The sequence below is a fragment of the Anser anser genome (assembly GCF_964211835.1).
Source record: "Anser anser genome assembly, chromosome: 19".
In the NCBI taxonomy this organism is placed as follows: Eukaryota; Metazoa; Chordata; class Aves; order Anseriformes; family Anatidae; genus Anser; species Anser anser.
The window spans coordinates 10,807,946-10,828,949 of record NC_139740.1 but is presented as its reverse complement, the minus strand read 5'-3'; the positions used below and the strand labels follow the sequence as shown (position 1 = coordinate 10,828,949).

Below are 21,004 nucleotides of genomic sequence, written 5' to 3'. Positions count from 1 at the left end.
ACGGGAGCAAGGTGAGTTTAGTACCAAAAATTGTATGGAAAACAGATGAATAAATAGTATAGGATGAAGCGAGCTGTTTTCCTTTCCCAGTAAGTCCTACGATCCTCCAAATGCCTTGGGACCAAGTGCTTTAGCTCCTGGTACATTACAGGAGCCTCCATGCTGCCTTCTTTCAGGGAGAGGAGAGCACCCATCAGCTTTCCTCTGAAGAGCTCTAAGCAGTTGGGAAGGCTTATGTTTCCCTCAGATTAAAACATGTGATTGCATCTAGCAGCCTCCAGGAAGCACTAAGGGTGCTAGAAAGCATCTGGCAGCTACCAGGCCTCTAGGTCATTTCTGGCCCTCTGTTCTTCAGGCAGAGATCTCCAGTCTTCACAGGAGATCCTGGATACAACAAAATGTTTAAGATACCTAATTGTTCTGTAGACCTAAGAACTTGTGAGGGGACCAGCAATGGTTCTGGATAAGACAACCATGTAAAAAGGTAACCTAGTGTAGTAGCCACAGTCATTTTCAACTCCTACCCCAAAAAGACCTGCCAAGAGACACACAAACATTCCTCTCTGGCTCTAACAACCAAACAACAACAGAGCTCAGACTCTTGAAGGGAAAGACCATTGTCTTACAGAAGTGACCTCTAAACATCTGCACACACCCTCAATTTATTAAAATAAAGACTGCTATTTTGCAAATCATCTAGCAGCTGCTCTTGCCTGAGGGCACACCAACCAGTATATTTTCCTTAGGCTCACTCGCCCACAGTACACAGTATGTGAACTGTTCTGTAAGCTGATCCTTACTGCTTCAAATAATTTTTTTTAAGTTTTGTTTACTTTGCCCTGAGATGGACTACACAACATCTGAATAGGTATGCTCCATCTGTGATTTTATTCTAGCTGACTACAAGGAGTGCAATTCCTGTATTTTGCTGCATTTAGCAGCAAGATCTGGGACAGAGTAATAAAATTAGAACATGCTATACCACGCTAAAGCCAAACAGTGATTACTTGTTGTGTCTCAAAACAGATTGTGTGAGCTGAGTCCAAGTCAGCTGACTAATAGGAGCTAAAGGACAGAACAAAAATATTTATGCATGAGAATGTAGGTGCAGCATCATTACCGCTGTGACCATCGACAGATCAAATTGGCTGGGGGGTTAATGGTGATCAGCATAGTCTGACTGTTCCAATGACAGTATGTCCTATGACATTCTATGCCCAAGGGAGAAGAATAAGATTAGACCTATTGCACTTACTAAAAATGTGTTTTAAAAAGGTCTGTATTTGCATTGTTAAAGTTCTCATGACACAGTTCAAGCAGAGAACAAGAAGGAAAACAATTATTAGGTGCCAATACTCCAGCTGCTGGGCGATTGCACGTGTTTACATAGCATTATGCCTCAGTCCTTGCTAAGCCAATGCTATCAGACTTTTCATGACAGTTTCAGTTGCTGGAGTAACTGGCAGGTTGCTATTTATTTAGGATTCTGACAGCTGGAACAAGCTGTTGTGCCTTCTAGCAGACACTGATAAAGAACGCTCACTTTGTGTTCCTTAGCAGAAGTCAAATATGTCTGATGAAGTCTCTGCTTGACAGTATACTGTGTAAAAAATATTGTTTCACAAGAGAAGAGGTCTCTGAAAGACTTAAAAAAAAGATATCTAGAAAATGCAGTAAAGATATTGGTTCTAATTTGTATAGCCTTTTTAAAAAAACTATTACCTTTCAGAATTACGCTATTACTGTTCTAGTGACATTCTGCTTTTCACTCTCTAGCCTATGCTCAAAAGCTTGTAGGAGGGTTCAGTTCATTAGGACTCTCTTCTGTACAAGATGGTATTAACAGGGCCTGAATTGAATTCCAGCGGGAATTTTTGCTGGATGTGCTTTAGATGTTAAAGCCAAGGAAAAAAACTTGAGTCATTAAAAGAGAATGAAAACAACAAATGGCCAGATGAAAGAGGTCAAATCCTCCTCTAGAGGGGGGTGGTGGAAGCCTGAGGAATTTTGGATCCTAACTCAGGCGTCTCATCTCACTGAGATGATGGACTGTAGACCCTCTTATGCAGGTCTTCTATCCTGGCCATCTTCGTGTCTTCAGCTTCTAATCCAGCCAGGTGGCTCAAGCAGAGGCCTGAGGACAAAGGAAGGAACATTCCACAGCCTCATGAAAAAGGCTTGCTCTTTGAAAGGAACAAACAACTAATCCATCAGGATGCAAATCAGTTTTAGTCTTGGTCTGTGAACAGACAAGAGAACATTTGGGGTAGGGCAGCTTTTTTACAAAAGCACAAAATCCTTCCAAGACAAAGGCAAAGGCTTATTGCTAGTTGTTTATGACAGAGGAGTTCCTCCTGGAAGAGTCATTACAAACAGTACTGAGGCAGCAAATCACATCTTTCTAATTCAAAAGAAACAACTTATTCAAGGAGAAATATGTCTTTTCATAAATGCTTTCACACATCATCAAGATCAGAGAAGCTATGTGTCCAAGTACCAGTTGTTCCTGCTGCGGCTTATTTGTTCTGGACTCACATTCTGCAGGAACACAGCGTTCAGCAGGAGGCCATACCAGCTGGCCGCCCCTTCCCTAGTGCTTCTGTTGGGTCACCATCCTGACCATTTTCAGTGCCATCTCTCCTTGATCAGACGGTACCTAGCATGGAAATGAGAGCACACGATAAGCAGCTGCTGTAAAGAAGCAGGGAGCGAGAATACATGCATGCTCAGTTTCCTTGCAGGTAGCCGTGCATCCTATCCCAATAGGTCTGTTATTTACCATGTGCCCAGCCTTAAGAATCCAGAAGAAAGCAAAGTTCTCATAGGCCTTGTGGAAAGCAGCTGTCTCAGTGGATTCTGGAGACACATAAAGCGCCTTCCACCTCTGTTGGCTGAACTGGTCCAAACTGGGCCATTTCAGTTTCCGGATCCATGCCTCCTGGCCTATTAGAGACACGAGAATTAACAGAACGTTTCCATGTGCTCATATTCTAAAAACAATTTTGCTATGCCTAGAGAAATGACCAAGGCTGCAAACAATTCAGGACAAGCAGAAACAAACCAATGGAGAGAGAAGGGAAAAAGCAAACAGTGAAAATGTACGTGAAATGGACTTACGGTGACTTTTTTTATAGTTCACTGGAGGAAATCTTCCAGCTTCTAGGTACCAATCCACTGCTGGACTCCCTCCCAGTCCAGCTGTAGTCCCAGCAACAGCTGGATTTTTTCATAAGCCTTTATCTCTATGCTCAACACTAGCAATAGGCAGGTTTGGGTAGACAAGTGGAACACGCACCTCTTACAGGCTCTGCAGCCCTACCAATTCTGACACGTATTGCTCAAACACCTTGAATGTCCTGCCATGGAGGAGAATCAGTCCCCTCTTGGAAATCCAAAGAGACACTTGCCACATGGGTTACTGCTTCCTTGTTACAGTCACTCAGCAAGAAGAGCCGAAGAAAGACTCTCTGTTTTCAGATCCCTGCTAGAGAAGGTGGAAGTCGAGACAGCAAAAAGACCAACTCCAGGACACCAAGGGGGAAAAAGGCTTATCTTTAGCCTACCTCTGAGCTACTGGAAGAATTTACACATGAACTGCGGCTAAATTTTAGCTCAAAATATGATAAAATGGAGCACCACTAACTGCTAATCTGTTTTGACAGCCTAAATACTCTGTTTTCTGACATATTGATTGTTATGTTGTTCATGAAGGGCACGTGAATATCTAAGTGGGCAGAGAAAGAATAAAGCCATTCACAACACAAAAAGATGTTTATGCAGCCTGTAGCTGCAGATTATCTGCATCAATAGAAAAGGCAAATGGAAGAGAGCATGGGCAGCACAAGGCATTCCAGCAACACTTGGCCTGGCTCCCGCACTGCCACTTCATCAAGCCTGCATCTTGCAAGCAGCAAGGGACAAAGCCCTGCCAAAATGTGCAGGTGCCTAAAAACATTACTGAGCAGCAGGTGCGACCATGCTTCAACTGCACCCTCACGGACTAATTACCAACACCCTCATTGCATCTTATCTGACACCATGTTCTCTGCTGCAGGCTGCTCAGTGAAGGCTGACCCGTGTTCTGCATCACTCTGTAGCAGGATATAGCCTTTGCTCCACAGGACAGGATTTTCAGGGCTGAGCAGGAGAGGAGAGGACAATCTCCAAATATTTATTAATCTATTTTCATTCTTCGTTTATGAAAAACTGTACTTATATACACACATCTATCCAGAATAATTCAGTGGGTTATTAGCTACCTGCTTATGGGCTTCATTGAAACAAGAAAGTACTGATGTTGCATATCCATTTCCCAACACTATAATGGAAGTAAGGAAATTGCCTCTCCCACAGGAGTGTAAGCAAAACATAAGAGCTGCTCATTTATGACTGAAGTATTTAAGCACTGCAAGTTAGATAGGAGGTTTGCAGAAGACATCCAGGTATCAGTGTTACTTGTGATGACACGTTCTGTTCATCACCTGTTCTGTTCCCAACCTCAGTCACAAAGTCCCTTACTTACCCATGGTGTCAACAATGAGATCCAGCTGCCCGTTATAGACTGTAACGTTGACGTTGGCTGCTAAAAGCTGATCAACAATGTCAATGACAGGTCTCATGAAGTCCTCAGCCATGTTCTCGAAGACTTTTGTGGACTGACCTGGTTAGAACCAGCAAGGAGACAAATTTTAACTGATGAACGATGGCATCTCCAAGCTGGGACAGAAACAACCAGCCAGGTGTCTCAAAACACAATTCATAGCTGCATAAAATCCAGCCCTAGCATAAAGTATCAGCCTGTGATTTATCAGTCTGAGGAACTAAAGAGAACCAGAAAGCAGCCACACTCCCACTGGAGCTAACACAGTACTGTTGTTTCTGGCTCCTATTACACATATTACAGGGTGCTGGCATCATTCCTTTTTACTTTTCCTTTCTGTTTTTGTCCCTCTCTCCTCCATGCCATGCAGCAGTTCATGATACCATCCTTCTGGCAAAGAAAAACTGACAGAAATTCTTTCAGCAAGGCTGCGAGGACAAATACCAGATGCTGAGACATGGGAGATCATCTTCCACCCATGAACTCTTAGCTGCTTGGCTAAAGACAGATACAAGCAGCAGAACCAGAACCATATTTGCTATCACTGGTTTCCCCTTTACATTTTCATTTGTGAGAGTAAGTCCTCTTCTTAGGATGAAGGACAATTAAAATTTAATGTGACTGCTTACTACCATAAAATTTCCTCCTTTGGACTTTAATACAGTGGAAGGCAATAATATATTCACTAGATCCACACTAGAAGATAGGAAAGTACCTCCCCATTTCACACAGTCAGGAATAATTTTTAGCTTCTTTCTGATGGGTCCATTCATCAATTCATTTAGGCTGTTCTTATGCATATTTTTGACATGGCGTTGGTAAAGTCTAACTGGAAAAGAGAAAAAAATGCTTTGAGTAGTTGCACATTTAAGACAGCCATCCTGCATAGATGGCAATTTTCAGTGTTACAGTCACAGCCATCAAACTCTTCTAGTGAAAATGTACCACCATGAAGAACAATTCGTTTACTTTTAATAGAACCCCCTGAATTCAACCCTTATTTAGGTCATGGGATAAAACAGGAAGAGCCCAACCATCCATTCCTGCTTTTGGCTAACACAGTACTTTTTCAGCTTCTGCTTTAGCCACTTGGCACAGTTTCTTCTCCTCAGCAGACCAGTTATTTTAGAGTTGTAATGCTTTACTCTAGGGAGTTGACTGTGCTGTTCACCTTCCCTGCTGAAGCCAAGAGCAAAAGAGCTTGAAAGAAACTCTGTACATGTGCTTATTTTCACACAGATGCATAAGCACCATGAAGCCAGAGAGTCTAATCAGAATGTTTACGTGAATGGGACATTTTTGTATCCTAGCTTGAAGACAAATGAAAGGCATTAACAGGAAGTAACTTAAAGGTCATAAAACTTGTGTTGCAATTACGCTACTTCCTTGGAGTAATCTGTGCAGAATGTGTAGGTGGAGATGTACTCTATAGAGGGGTTGCTCCGCATTCCTATTCATCCCTATTTATGCAAGAGCAATCAAGTTCTGCTCAGGAGAATATCCTTTGGATCTGCCAGTCCCATTTTAAGGACATGCTAAACTGATGCTGTTCCCACTATCGGAGTTGATGGTATGTGAATGCAACCAGAGCCTCAGAAGCTCAAGTACTTAAATACGACTTACTGAGATGAAGATTTTCTTGTTCATTTGCTTTCATTTCTGGAACTTCCTTAGTCATGATGTTATAAAAGTTCACATTGTCTGTGTTCTGAAAACACAAGATAGTTTTTGTAACAGTGTTACTGAAACATTTCTCAGATCTGAAGAACAGAATTCCTTCTGAAAAGAAGAGGTAAGGCCTAAATAAAGGACCCTGTAACCTGCCACTTGTCTACATATCAGGAAGTTATTTATGGAAAAACTTTGGTTCTACATTTGCTTTTAGAATGGTAGAGTTTTCTCAAGTCTCTGTTGTTCACGTGTGGTTTGTGCCAGAGATGCTACTTCTCTAAAAAAAGGTGTGAAGCTACAGAAAGCCCTACAGCCTGCAAATGACTGCAGATTCTCATAACTCATTACAGAGATAGTTACAAGTGATACTTTCAAATGCCCTGTTCTGCTAGTCCAATCTAGCCCAATGCTGAACTCTTGCTCAATATCCTCCCAACCTAAAACCCTTCAACATTCCAAATGCCTCCTCAAGACAGTGGTGATAGGTATCCATCATCCCTCTTTTGGAACTGCTGACACCTAGACAAGTCTGAGAATCATTAAATGACAGCTCTGATGCAGATAGTAGACTGACTACATCCAAAGGATAAGTGTGATCACTGTTGCCATTACAGAAGTTACTCAAGATTCTTGAAGCTCCCCTTTACTTAATTGTCAAATCTTAAAAGTTATGAGGCACAGGTTAGGAATGAACTCACAACAGCCACCCTACTGGAACTGAAATGCCTGCACCCTTACAGCGATATCAGAGCTGGAAGGGAAAGACAAACATCTTTGAAGAGAAAGGCAAAATGGGAACCACAAGTTTCTACCAAGGAGTAAGAAGTGAAACCAACTATGTGCAAAGCACTGAGAAAGAAAGAGGGGGGGGGAAGCAGCTCAAGATTAGTCTTTCAATTTGAGGAAGCCATAATTTTACTTGTCCTAAAACTACAAATACAAGAAAGATTGAAATTTTGGAGCAACCCTTCAACAGAAAAAATGAGAACAAAATTTTACCTAGTTTTTAAGCTTGAACTTGTTAAGTAGTAAGATGCATTTACCCACAGTAACAGAATATAATTTGACGTTCCTTTCCATCTTATGCTCCTATTGTACTTTTTTAAATAGAAGATTTAAACTTGAAATGCGTGCCTTACTGGATGCAGTTTTCAACAGTCAAAACAAAGCTTTCAAGGAGACGTAGCTCATTCAAGTTGAACATGGGTTCTACAGAAATCAATGGGATTAGTGGCATGCTAAAAATTAGGCATCTATTTAAATGATGTGGCACGTCGAAACCTTTATGCAATACTGCAAGCCCATGAGGATTGCTCTTCCCACTGCCTCTTATAATCACACAGCAGTGCACAGCGAACAAACAGCTCTTTTACACCAACAGTATCATAAAACACATACTGGTGGAAGCGACTGGTCAGGGGTTGGGGGATGCACACCAAGACAGTGCTCATAGAAAGGAAAACCTGGCATTGGGCGCTCCCCCATGCACCAGCTATTTATTAATGCTGCTCAAAGATCTTACCTCTTCAATGACACCTTCAGCCTTGCTCCAGAGCTCAGTGGCCAGTCCATATTGATTTTTATTTATTGCATCCATTATTTCTTTAGCAACAGCAGTCACCTCTGCTAGACCGTGATCATCAAGGAGAGACTAGAAGAGAAATGCAGTAGGACAGCTTTAATTATAATTCCACATTAGGTTCTCATTAACAGTCTCCATGCATGAGAGATTTTATACTCATTAAGAGCTAACCTTAAAATCAACCTCCATTTATACTATATGGTAGTACAAGTTCTCAGAAGACCAAGAGTTTAAGGTACTTACGGTGCTATAAAGATAGGGCCCCCAAGACAGCACAGAATCTAAAGAAATAGAACAGATTTCAAACATCTACATTTTTGCCATATGATTTCCTTTACTTTTCCTTTATTGTAGCAAAAATGGTCATGACAAAAACAATACAGAGATAAGTTACTCAGTGAAGAATTACTGTTTGCTCACTTTAGTCTGAAGCTTACGTGCCACAGAGCAGGTTCTTTACAAATCTTGAGAACCACTAAGACTAATTCAATGCCATAAACATTAATTGGTGAAATTTATTTAAACAGACATGTCCTTACCAAAGCGTTTTCACCCCAGCACTGCAGCACATTGCTACAGCATGGGGAGAGAATGGACAAAGTCTAGGCATAGTCTAAACTGATCTACTTCCAAATATTACAGGGAAAAAAAAGTTGTAGAACAACTCTGTTTTCTGACATAATTTATAAGGTTCAAAGGATCAGATGATCCTTCTAAGACAGGTAGGAGTTGGCTTGATACTGTCCCATGTCACAGAGAATCTGTGGAGCCTACCCTTGCAAATCGTACTGAAGACCAAGAATCCTTTTCTTTTTTTGGCCTTCACCAGACACACACCGTATCTTCTCCAGGTCGTCAAGCACATCAGTTCCCTAGCACAAGGTCTCCTTGTGAAAACAGGGAGACAACTTCAGTTGCAACCTTGTGGATCATCTAGTGGCCACATTTTATGTGCAGTACTCTTATCAAAACACCACCGACACTGTAGAGATTTGTAAGGACATTTCACCACCACCTCACTAAAAATGCAAGTGTGCTCCTCACTGACTTTGCTCTCAGACTGTTCATGACTTAGATATATTCTAAAGATACATTCAATCACAGATCGCAATACTAAAGTATTTATTTTTAGTGATTTGATATACCAGACTCACTAGAGATCTAATTCCCTTAAGGCAGGGCTGGCATTTTTGACTAGATACCCATGAAATGATTTTAAACGTACCCAGAGGAGAAATCCATGAGTCTCCAAGAGCAGTCCCAACAAAATTGCACTTTATACTTCCTTTTTGAACAGCCTTAGTGATAAGAGGAAAAATAAAAACAAGCCTTCTTTTAATAAGAAATTCACGACTCTAGAACCAGTTTTCTTTATGTGAAAAACAATAATGGGTTATTGGCCTGACTTAGGCAAGAGGCACAGCGTATTCCAGGAAATACTAGTATTTGTAGAATACCACATTTTAAAGTGAAAAGTGAACTACGTCCCAACTACTTACCTCATGAAGCGCTAAGGCAATGCCAGCAGCCATTTTACCTCCGTAAGATTCAGAAAATATGTAGAATGGGATGGTCTGGAGAGAGAAACCACACAATGAACCCGTTAGACAGAGGGCAGAACATACCCCCAACCCTCTTTCACATCCCACAGAACCCAGGAGCTGGCTTGTCACTTCTCACTATCCAACACTGGAGATTTTTGATTCTAAGTTGCAGATAAGATTTCCACAACCTACTGGTGTAATTATCAGGAGTTTTGAAGTGGGCACTTCAGTATTTTGGAACTAGGAATGGTCATGTTCCTACATGCTTCTCAGGTCACAATAGAAAACAACACACCCTTTTGATTACCTAGCTGGTGCCAAAGACAGAAATTCAAGGTACCAGTTATAAATTGTGAAAAATCAGAGGCAGTGGTTATACCTGCAGCGCCTCCCCCAGCTGCAGGCTACCTAGTAGCAGATGCTTCCTGTTCACCAATTCCTTTTGAGAGCTATTTAAAAATCAAATAAAAATAGGATTCTAGTCAATAATTCAAATCACTTACCTGGAATTCTGTTCTATGCGTGAAAAAATCTCTAAGAAAAACCATCATATCAGAGACTACTGTGGTAAGGTTTTTGGCAAACAAGCTGCAGTCATCCACATAACTGAATCCAGTGCCAACAGGATTATCCACAAACAAGATACTGGCTGCCTGCAACTGTACAAGCGGAAAGCAAGTTTCTATGAAATCTCAGTTCAGCTAACAGTCCAGCAGAGTGCCATTACTGTAAACTATGTTTTTAATGCAATGAAGTCTAACAGTCACCGTATCCCTGACCCTGAAAGAACCTGACGAAAAATTAGGTACAAGTCCAACACAGGGAATGGTACAGGTGGGACTTTTGTCTGTCAGATGTCAAATATTCTATTGAATAGGGCCAATTTGTATAGTTACAAGTGTATACGTAAAAATCAATAGATCAGCACAGAGATAGATAGCACGGCTCAAAGCAGTACAGCTCATGAAGAGATACAACATGAAGTCTTTCCATTTCCCAGTCTGTAACAGGAAAGGCACCCAAAAATCCCAGTCATTCAAGGGCAGATCATCCATGTGATCTAGGGATCTCCAGAGTAGTTAAGGCTATTGGTTGACTCACAGCACAAATATGTTCTGTTGAATAAACCTTCATAGGCAGCTATAATTACACTACAGCTGGTTTCCCTTGAAGGTCATCCTGGACTTGTAATTATGATCCCTCAGTTATACGTTGCCAGCCACCCAGAAAAGCCTTCATGAGTGTATGCAATGAAGCAACAATTGGAAATAACATCCTCTAGAATTTCCCTGCTCTCTGTTTCCTCAGACGTGCAATTCACAGATTCATGGAAGCCCAGCCATATTCCATCAAATCAAATTAACAGGACAATTCTTCAGTTCTTAACAAGGCTATTCATATAAGCCATTTTTATTAACCACACCATTTTAAGATGAAGTATCATAGTTCTATTTAATTTTAAATTAAAATTGTTCTGTGTGTGCTTTTGTCTAGCAATCTTTTGCCTACACAAGCAACAAACATTTTTCAATCAATTATTAGAAGCTGAACTCTCCACTATACCCAGGTTGTATTTCTTGGTTTCATTTCTTTGTCTAACGGACCAATCTCTTCAAAGTTCCCAAATCCGCAGCCTGAAGCTCCTGGACCTCCCTAAGGGGAAACAGCAAATGACAAGTAAATTAGAAGGCAGCATGGTAGAGACATGAGAGACAGGAGAACAAAAGCAACCCCCTAAGCACAACAATGTATCTCATGTTTAAAGAAGCGCCCTTTGCCCTACATGTTAACTTGCAAAGAAGGCTCTCTTCCTCATTGTCTTTCATTATGCGTACACAAGCTATTTCTGAACAGAGAAGCAATCACCCAGTTGTGAAAGCATCTAATAAGTTGCATGCTATGAGTGCTGTTTGAAAACCTTTCCCCTTATTCCCTTAATATCTAACGCAAAAAAATAGCTAAAAACAGAGGTTTGCAAGTCATTATTTTTTTCTCAGCATGTACATGCATTTCACTCTGAAAAAATAACACGGAAGGGAAAGGACCAAAAGTGATTATATTCACCATTAATTTCTGAAATGTAATACTGGAAGTGAATGTGGAACACACATCACTGACTTTTATCAATTGTGATTGAATGGGACCAATCTCTAAAACAATCACAGTCTCTCTGACTTGTTTCCATACAGCAATTATCCTACATCTCTGATTGTTTCGTCTACTCTCCCTCTGAACATCATTTAGGCTGTAAACTCCTCAGGAAAGGTGCTGTGACTCTTCTAAGTACTTGTCATGTCTGGCACAAAAAGCCCTAACGTTGCTTGAAAGATAAGAACAGCTGCTATTTCTGCAGTTTAACTCGACGAGTAGTTGAGGGCACCGCACAACCGCGGAATGACATTTTCATTATTTCTTGCTAACCCGAACACTTCCTTCACAAGGTGAAGTATTAGAATCAGACAGCTTTGAACACTATTTCTGTCGAGCTGTAAAGTACTTACCACATTGAACCAGGCACAGATGGAAAAAGTTCTTGTCTAAGTGTCTTTACCAAGCCTTACCTGAAGCCACATGATGAGAGGTAGCTCTGTGAAGTCCTTGGTTGGGTTGTTCGCGTAGTAGAGCCACCAGAACATGTGGGCTTTACTTCGGACTTGCACATATCCCCACAGCTCTTTGGGTTCTTGGGGTTGCTTCAGCACCACACCTTGGGGGTAAGACAAACAAACATTGAATAAAACAAACAAACAAACAGCTAAGTCCAAAAGCTTCAGCTGCAGGCATTCTACCACATTTGTTCCACAACATTACATTTCAATCTTGGGTGTGATAATTAGAGGCGCTTCCATTAAAGAAATTACTGTAAGAATCATACTTACACCCCCGTGGCTGATTTACCACCAGTGAATGCGGTTAGGCGTGCAATTAGGCGCTCGCTTCCCAGCGCCTGACAGCGCAGCTGCTGCGGGCACAGCACCGGGCAGCCGCTGGGACAGGACTGTCACAGAGCCACTGAGGGGCTGTGGGGGGCAGGGACCCCCGGGGGCCACCTGGCCCAGCCCCTGCCTAGCAGGGTCACCTAGAGCACAGGATGGCATCCAGGCGTGTTTGGGTATCTCCAGACAAGGACACCCCACGACCTCTCTGGGCAGCCTGTTCCAGCGCTCCGTCACCCAAACCCTTTAGAGTTTTCCCTCCCGTGGCGATGAAACCTCCCGTGGCTCCCTTTACACCCGTCACCCCTTGTCCTGTCACTGGCCACCACCGAGAAGAGTTTGTCCCCGTCCTCTTTCCATGGTCCCTCAGGTGTTTGCAGAGATCGATTCGATCCCCTCCCAATCTCCTCCCCAGGCTGAACGTCCCCAGCTCGGTGTCCCCTCACAGGACCGAGGACCCCTCCCCAAACCCCCCCGTGCCCCGTACCTGCCGCCAGCGCCGCCAGCCCCAGCCCCAGCCCCAGCCCCAGTACGGCCCCGGCCCGCCGCGGCGCCATCCTCCCGCCGCTGTCACGCGGGCGGCTGCTGCACCGCCCCTCCGACCTCCTCTCCCCTCCCCTTCCTCCTCCCCTTCCTCCTCCTCCTCCTCCTCCTCCTCTTCCCGCCGCAACATGGCGGCGCCCGGCGGCAGCGGCCCGCTCCGCCTGCGGCTGCTGTTCGACCACCCGCCGCCGGGCAGCCCCGGCTGCGCGCTGTGCTGGCTGCTGCTCGAGCCCGGCCAGGCGCGGCTCGTCACCGACCTGGTCAGCATCATCCGCCACAGGTTCGGCTTCAGCCGCCGGGCCCGCCTCAGCCTCTTCCTGGAGGGGGCGCTGCTGCCGCCCACCGAGAGCGCCCGCCTGGTGCGGGACAACGACGCGCTGAGGTACGGCCGGGGAGGGAGGGCCGGGGGGGGGGCACAGAGCCTGCACGGGGGGTCCCTGAGGGGCCTGCTGGGGCCGCCGTCGCCCCCAGCATCTGCAGGGGTTATAACGGTACGGGGCCGGGCATCCCCGCCCCAGCGGCCTGCGGGGTGCCGTGAGGCACGCCTGACCCCGGTGTCTGTCTGCTTTTCGGCAGAGTGAAGCTGGAAGGGGTACTCGCGGATGGTGATGATGAAGAGGCGGATGATGACTTCTTCTATACACCAAACAAAGGCAGAAAAAGGCATAAACGAAAGCAGAAAGAGGAGGGATTGTCTAGGAATGAAGATGACAGGCATAAAAAGGAAAAGAAGAAGAATAAACACAACCCTGAGTATTCCTCTTGTAGAGAAGAGACCTGTCTAGATATTTTGGACTCTCAAAAGAAACGCAAGAAGCGAAAAAGAAAGGAAGAAGTTAGTGGAAGTAGACTCACAGAAGGTAAGGAAGAGAGCCCTACTGACCGATCTAAAAAGCTTAAAAAAGCAGAGAGGGAGAAACAGTTGGCAACAAAAACAAAGGATGGAAAGCACACAAAGGTCGCTGCAGCAAAGGTGGCTTTAGAACAGGAAAATGACAGCTTTTCTTTAAATTCTGGTAAAAATAACACCAAAAAATTGACAACAGAGTCCAGGAAAAAGAGGGTGGGAACTTCAGATTCCTCCAGCACGTCATCTGACAGCGACAGCAGTGAATTAAATATAAAGCAAAATAAATCTTCCCATAAACCTGCAGTGGCAACACTTCCCAGAGACAAATCGCAAGCTGCTACAAACTCTGAGGTGAAAACTGCTATTTCTAATAAAGTGACTGTAAAATCTAAAGCTGAAAATTCCACTAAGACTGCAGTTAGTAAGACTGCTAAAAAATCACAGTCCTCTAGTGAGGATTCTGACTCAAGTACAGAGGATGAGAAAGTGGCACCAGCACAAGACAGTACCACAAAGGAAAAGTCATTGCCTAACAATGTAGCAGCTGTAAAAGCCAGTACCACCAGTGCTCCCAAAGCAAAGACTTCCTCTTCAGAATCTGACAGTTCAGATTCAGAAACACTTGTTATTAAAAAACCCACAGCAAATGCTGGAATGAGTAATTCCATAGTAAGCAACAGTACTAAACTGTTGCCAACCAGTATTCAAGGACCGGTCGCCAGCCCAGGTCGTGGAAGGGGGCGTGGAACAGGAGAGGATAACTTCTGGAGAGGACCTAGGGGCCGTGGGTTTCGTGGGATGATGAGGGGCCGAGGCCGTGGGAGAGGAGAAAACCCTGGCTTCTTCTATAACTACAGCAGTGAAGGCCAGAAACAGAGGCAGATAAATGAAGCTGTGACAAATACTTCTTTTCTCGTCCAGGTGAGTGACTTATGCAGTCATTGGTCACCTTTCTCTTGCAGATCTAACTATACAAAAAACGTATAGGGTGAGAGTAGTTCAGAAAAGCAGAAATAAATAAGTAGGATAAAGGTTGATGGATCGTAACTTAGTGATGGATCTTAACTTAGCAAATCTGATGTTTACAGTATTTCTGTTTAGCAGCGTGAAGGCGTGTTTATGAAACAATACTTAAGAGATTGTATTGTCTATCTCAAAGCACTCATACACGTACCTTACTATTCTCAGAGTTTCTTACAATTCCTACATCACAAACATTTTCTTCTCTTTTTATAAAAACAGTAATTAAATCAATGGGTCTATTGTTTGTTTCACAGAATGCCGTGGAGGTCCCCAAGAGAGACTATAGTGTATTACCTCTTCTAGCTGCCCCACCACAAGTGGGAGAAAGAATTGCCTTTAAGGTAAAGAACTTTTGAAATACTGAATGTTACTGGGCTAAAATTGCTTCATTTGGGCCGCTCTAAGTTTTGCATGATATGATACAAATGGTGTAGTCCTGACAACGAAAAGCTTACACTTTAGAATATGATCTCATATTGTTCAGGGACCGGTACTCTAAAAGTATAAGGATTAAGAATTCATAAATTAATTTTAATCTTGTTCTTTTTTCAAAACTTTTTTTTAAACTTCAACAAGTGGTTCAGAATGTAAAACTGCTTCCAAATGTTTGTAGGCTCTGAAAGCATTCACTCCTCTTGTTGTCCTTCTAACCTAATAGTTTCCCATACTATAGAAAATATTACAGTTTCTGTTCTTGGCCCTAAAAACTCTTTTCTGACTTACATTTTTACAAAGGTTTTGAGCATACAAATAGAGCCAGGTAATTCTGGCCTGAAGCTAGATAGAGCTGTGAGGGAGGAGTTTGAGTATTTGCAGAGTGCTTGAATCATCTGCATCACCAGGCTTTTCCATTCTCTGGCGGCGCCAGCCCTCCCATCTCCCCAGATAACAGAGCATTACTACAGCATTACTGCTGTAATAAAACTCTCATATTCAAAGATCTGAAAGTTTTCTTGAGCTGGTATGTGCTGGCTAACCGTTGCAGATCATGGGATCGAGATGAGCAGTACTCACCAGTGGCATAAGGGCAAAATCTTGGCTCTTGTTAAAATCCTTCACAAAAAAGAATAAACAAAACCTGTTTTTTTCCTTTTTTTTTTCTTTTTAAGATTCCACATAGTGGTTGGACTTGATAATCCTAGGTCTCTTCCAACCTAAATGATTCTATTATTCAGTATCTTAAATGCATTTCTTTAGACTCGCTACATTTATACAGCACAAGCACAGAAGCGTCTCCACTGTTGTTTCCATGTGAATTTCCATGTACACCTGTACAAAGATTCCCTTACTTGGCACACAATGAGTTCACAAATAACTGATCTTTCAGGCTTTGCCTACTCAAAGTTTCTCTCTATCCTGAGGATGGTTTTAAGGTTTATGTTTAAATATAAGAATGACATAAAGAAGCGTTACCCCTCTCCTATGTGCAAGGAAAGTCAGTGTTAAAATTCGATGTTATATAAAAAAAAAAAAAGAATCCCTATGTTATTTCTCTCTATAGTGTTTCTAAAATATTATTGCCGTAAATAACAAATTATTATACTTCACCGCAAAATAAAAAAGTAAAGAAAAATGAAATCACTGGAGCTGATGAGACTGGATCCTTCTCCTTGATCTCATTTCACAGCCTGACCTGAACAGAAATCCTTTGGAGCAGTGAGTCCTGAAAGATTGCCTGGGACCATGATAGGTGTCAGGATCTAGGAGTAGGAGACTTGGTTCTTGCACCTCCCTCTTGCTGAAGAAGCCATATCTGGGTATAGGTGTCATCTTAAAGGATCATAAGAAGTTGTAACTTATTTGTGTTTCTTTCAACAGCGCTTGGAACTAACTGAAAATTACAGTCCTGAAATTTCAGACTATAAGGTATTGTTTTTCCTTCCCCCCCCACCCCCCAACTCACTGAAAAAAATATTATAGGTGAGGTAGGACTTAAATATTTTGAGGTTGTATAGTATTTTTCTTCTCACCTGGTTGAGTCTGCAGATGATTCCTTGTGCAGCAGTAAAAATAAAAACCTAAAACCCAAAGCTAGCTGAAAACTAGGTGAAGCTGTTATTAAATAAGTTATTAATGATCATTAGTATTTTAGAGATGACGGAAAAGCAGACCTTCAAGTAGAAAAATGTAGCTGTATTCAAGTATACTGCTCTATGAAGGCAAGATAAATTCTTGATATTGGTGTAAGTAACATTCAGTACCTACTTGAAATAACTTGGTTTCTTGGAAAGTACTGATTTAAACTACAAGGACAGTGACAATATCATGACTTTATTGATGCTTGTAACTGCAGATTGCTAAATTTTAATACCTCGCAGATTTTGTATGTAGAGATAGAAGCATATGTCTGTTAAATTTTTCTAATTGTGATCAAGTATCAGAATGGTTGTAATATGGAATGGTTATCCAGTGCTGAGATGTATCATATCAGATTCTTTTCTTGTTGCCTTATAAAGGAGGGGAAAATAATCAGTTGGAATGCTGATAAAAAACAGATCGAGCTTGAGATCCTATCGTCTTCAACAAGCCAGCGTATGTACCCTGGGACACCTCATGTGCATCACTTGAAAAATAACTAGTCTCAGGCACATTTCCTGTTCTATGAGCATTTCCAATTTCCTCCTGTTCTTTCTCAACCTTCCTCCCCCCTCCAAACTTTCTCTCCAAAAAGTCTATTTAAATCGAGAAGTTCTCATGCTCGCTAGTCTTGAAGAGCATGCTCATACATGCTTGCAAAATGAAATTTCTCCAGCCAGTAACTCATTTCCATTGCTGTTTCATTTCCTGAAAAAATAAAAAGATTATATGGAATTCCAGAGAACATTTTAGGTCCTAATGCTGTTATTTGTGAAGTCAGTGAAGCCACTGTCTCCACTGGATGTGAAACGGAGTCCATACAATGACAACGTGCACTTCAGAGACCCAGAAATATGTATGTGTGTGCTGCAGTTGACATTTATACCAGCATTAATGAATCATTATCATATGAGCGTTTTTCTCAAATCTAGGCAGCACATTGTTGACAAACCTTTTTCATGCATAGTTTTACTAGATAATTACCTTAATTTTGTTGTGTAGAGTTCAATTCTCCTTTAGAGTTTTGTTAGTTACAAACATTGCTGATATGGTATATGTTTGAAACTCAAAAGATGCTAAAGAGGGTTCATACCAAGTGGATTAATAATGTGAGGCGTGGGTACTGTGTTGTGGAAAAGCATAACATAAATACAGAGTAATGTCACAGCTCAAGTGGTTCCCTGAACCTCTGGAGCCTCAATTATTGCAGCAGTTTAGACTAATCACTTAAAACTAACAAAACAAACCAAAACAAACAAAAAATGCACAGCTGTGCTTGACTAGCTGTCTAAACATGGTGAAAATGTAAACCTTTTGCTTTTTGTTCATAGCTAACTCAGAAGCTTTTTTTTTTTTTTTTTTTTTTTTTTTAAAGCTGCTAAAGAGCCAGGGAAATTTGATCTGGTTTACCAGTCTGCAGATGGAGCTGAGCTGATAGAGTACGCTGTTCCTCATGATACAAAGGTATGTGCATATCTTTTGTGAAGTCTGCTGCATGGTTTTTGCGTAGGTGATGCACTTCCTGCTTTATGACACTGTTCATCTCAGTGAGATGCCTTTTATAATAATGCATCTGATTGAAAGCAAAAATATTTGATCCTTTCTAGCAAGAATCACAGAATGTGCGTGATTATAAGATGAGAACTTCATGCATGTGTTTTCAATTAACTAGATTCAAAACCAGTCATCAAACAGTGTAACCTTTTAGTTTTGGCTAACAAACAATATCATGACTAGATAGAGCATCAGTTCTTAAAAGGTTATTCCTTTGAGGTAGCCTGCCTGATGCACAAGTAAGAAAGACTGAGATTCACTAAGATCACCAAATCACAGGAAGAATCTATGATCTGTCATCAGTAGTGCTGCTGTTCAAGTCCAGACAAAGCATAATGTAGAACAAAACTGCATCTGCCTGTATACTTTGTACATGCTAACTATAGTCTGTATTTTGCTTTCAGATAACTGAAAGTTGGGATGCGCTGATAGAACCAAGACTGATTGTTGAGCCTCCAGTTAACGGATCAGGCATTGAAAATGGAGCAATCTAAGATGTGAATACATGTAAATAATTGTATGGACTTGTTTTGTGAAATACTGCCTTCAAGTTCTGAGGGCAGCAGATGCACTGGTGAATATTTTTAATAAATGGTTTCAAAATGAAATTGATGCCAAAAGAAAAAACACTTTTTCTTAGGATATGTTTTTTATGTAATACAAAAAATGCTTTGTTTATCATAGGAAATCTTTAATATAGATTTGATTTTTTAAATAGAATCTTAGTCACACTTTTCATATCCCACCACTGTGAGCTGTAAAACTGGAACGGTTTGATCAAAAATATAAAATATGACCTTGTACTGTCAGTAGCTCCATTTAAATGTCTTGTTTTGTGTAGAGCAGTATAACTGCCGTACAGTGGCAGCTTGCTGTAAGGATAATTAAAGACCAGCATTTAAAAATCAAATAGTATTGATATGCGTGACTCTTCCTGTACGGCTGCAGAGAGTGATACAAATGCCATGACCTTGCAGTTGTGTACAGGGTTCACTTGAATGTGTCAAGAAAAATGTACAGACTTTAAGCTTCTGTAATTTTGAAAGGCAGATAAATACTATTTGTAACTGAGAATTTTGTCTGGAACCAGTGGAGTATTACAGGAATCCTAGACAAAAATGTGTCCCTGTGTGTTAACCTGTGTACGCTCTGAAAACCTTTTTCAGCAAACCCTTTTGCCCTTTCAGTGCTGAAGTGTCTGTACTGACTTTTTTCTTTCCTTCCTAATCACGGAATGGGTCATCATGTGGTAGTGGTGCACTTACTGACATCTGTGCTAAATACCAGTGTTGAGTTAGGACCTTGTGCCCCTAAGGTATTGTACTTGCATCTTGGCAAATCTTAAAATTTAAGACTCTCCATGTCTCAGATAGTTGACTCTTAAGCAGAAGACATAAAAAACAAAACAAAAAACTGAAAAGCTGCATGTCATGGTTTAGCTAGTATATATTCTGACTAATGCATGATTACATTAAAATATTGCACACCTTTGTGTTATTCCTATTAAAATGTCTCCGCTGTGAGGAAACGCTTTTATAAGTAAAATTAACTTGTGTTGCAGTTCTCTTTAGTTGCTGTTGTTTTATGTTAAAAATCTGATTCTAAATGTGGATATACTTGCAAACCGGACAAAGGAAACACTTCTGATACTAGCGCAATCATGTGGAGACAGGATTAATTGAAAGATTATTTTTTAAGGAAGTTGTTAATTTTGAGTCCTTATAAAACTGCAAATATTAAATGCAAGTATTTCACAGCCTGTTAGAGCAGCACTTGCCTCTTGTTCCATTGCCTACCGTGTGTTTTGGCTATAAAGTAAAGATACAGCGTCCTGTGAGAAACAGATCATGATTGAAAACAAATATACCCCAGAGAAAGGATGTTTTGAAGATAAAATCTTGAGTTTTATTTAACCATTGTTAGCAAGTTAGCACAAAACTCCTGTTTCAATGCACAATTTAAATCAAGTAAATGCAATCTGATAGAGATGGCTTACTGCCCTTCCTGCCACACCAATGTACTTGTTCTTGACAGAACTAGGCACTAGTTTCCTCATACTAGGCAAGCTGGAGCAGGGCTGGGTCACTAAATGGGTAAGAAATGCAGAATAAGGTAGATGTGCACATGAACCACAGAGGGAGGTGGTGCTACTCTGAACAAACCTATTTTGCTTTCTTTCTGTCACCTTGCAAGCCCCATTGCTGAGGCCTTCCTAGCTATCAGTCACAGCAGCCCCTGCCACCTTCCTTTATGAAATTTAGAATTATAAGTTTGTTAAGAAAAAATATCTGTTCATGTTTTTTTTTTTTTAACAAACTCCAACCTCATGACTCAAAATGTGTAAGTTTGACCTAGCAGGCTACAGTGTGCAACCTGCTGGATAAATAATAAAGTTTTGCAGCGAGAAGCTGGCAGACAGAAAGTGTTGAACAGATCTTAAGAGACCTAGAAGTTTGCTGCTGTGACTACAGACCTGCCAAAAATACAGTGTGTCAGTTTTTCAGGAGTTTGGAGATACTTATAATTTTGATGGGGAAATTGTACCTACTTAAGCCAGTTTAAATATTAAATCCAAAAAAGTCACAAAGTATGAGAGTGCCTATCTTGATGTTTGCTCAGTCATGT

At 41.5% G+C, this 21,004-nt stretch overlaps 2 protein-coding genes across 2 annotated transcripts; one reads left to right on the top strand and one right to left on the bottom strand.

Annotated features, from left to right (window-relative positions):
- Positions 1 to 2,320: 2,320 nt before the first annotated feature.
- SCPEP1 (serine carboxypeptidase 1) lies at positions 2,321 to 12,946 on the bottom strand. The gene is made up of 13 exons (XM_083805438.1): positions 12,821 to 12,946; positions 11,959 to 12,104; positions 10,961 to 11,050; positions 9,901 to 10,056; positions 9,353 to 9,427; positions 9,079 to 9,151; positions 8,097 to 8,134; positions 7,794 to 7,922; positions 6,224 to 6,308; positions 5,316 to 5,429; positions 4,523 to 4,660; positions 2,780 to 2,943; positions 2,321 to 2,656 (listed from the first exon to the last, which is right to left on the bottom strand). The coding sequence occupies exons 1-13, from the start codon at positions 12,888 to 12,890 to the stop codon at positions 2,591 to 2,593; spliced, it is 1,344 nt and encodes a 447-aa protein (XP_083661564.1). The 5' UTR covers positions 12,891 to 12,946; the 3' UTR covers positions 2,321 to 2,590.
- A 58-nt stretch (positions 12,947 to 13,004) lies between these two features.
- Positions 13,005 to 20,135, top strand: COIL (coilin; the record flags this gene model as incomplete). Its single annotated transcript, XM_083805389.1, has 7 exons — positions 13,005 to 13,258; positions 13,453 to 14,647; positions 15,004 to 15,090; positions 16,568 to 16,615; positions 17,206 to 17,281; positions 18,201 to 18,289; positions 18,784 to 20,135. 7 exons carry the CDS (start codon positions 13,005 to 13,007, stop codon positions 18,871 to 18,873), a joined length of 1,839 nt encoding a protein of 612 aa, XP_083661515.1. The 3' UTR covers positions 18,874 to 20,135.
- Positions 20,136 to 21,004: the final 869 nt, after the last annotated feature.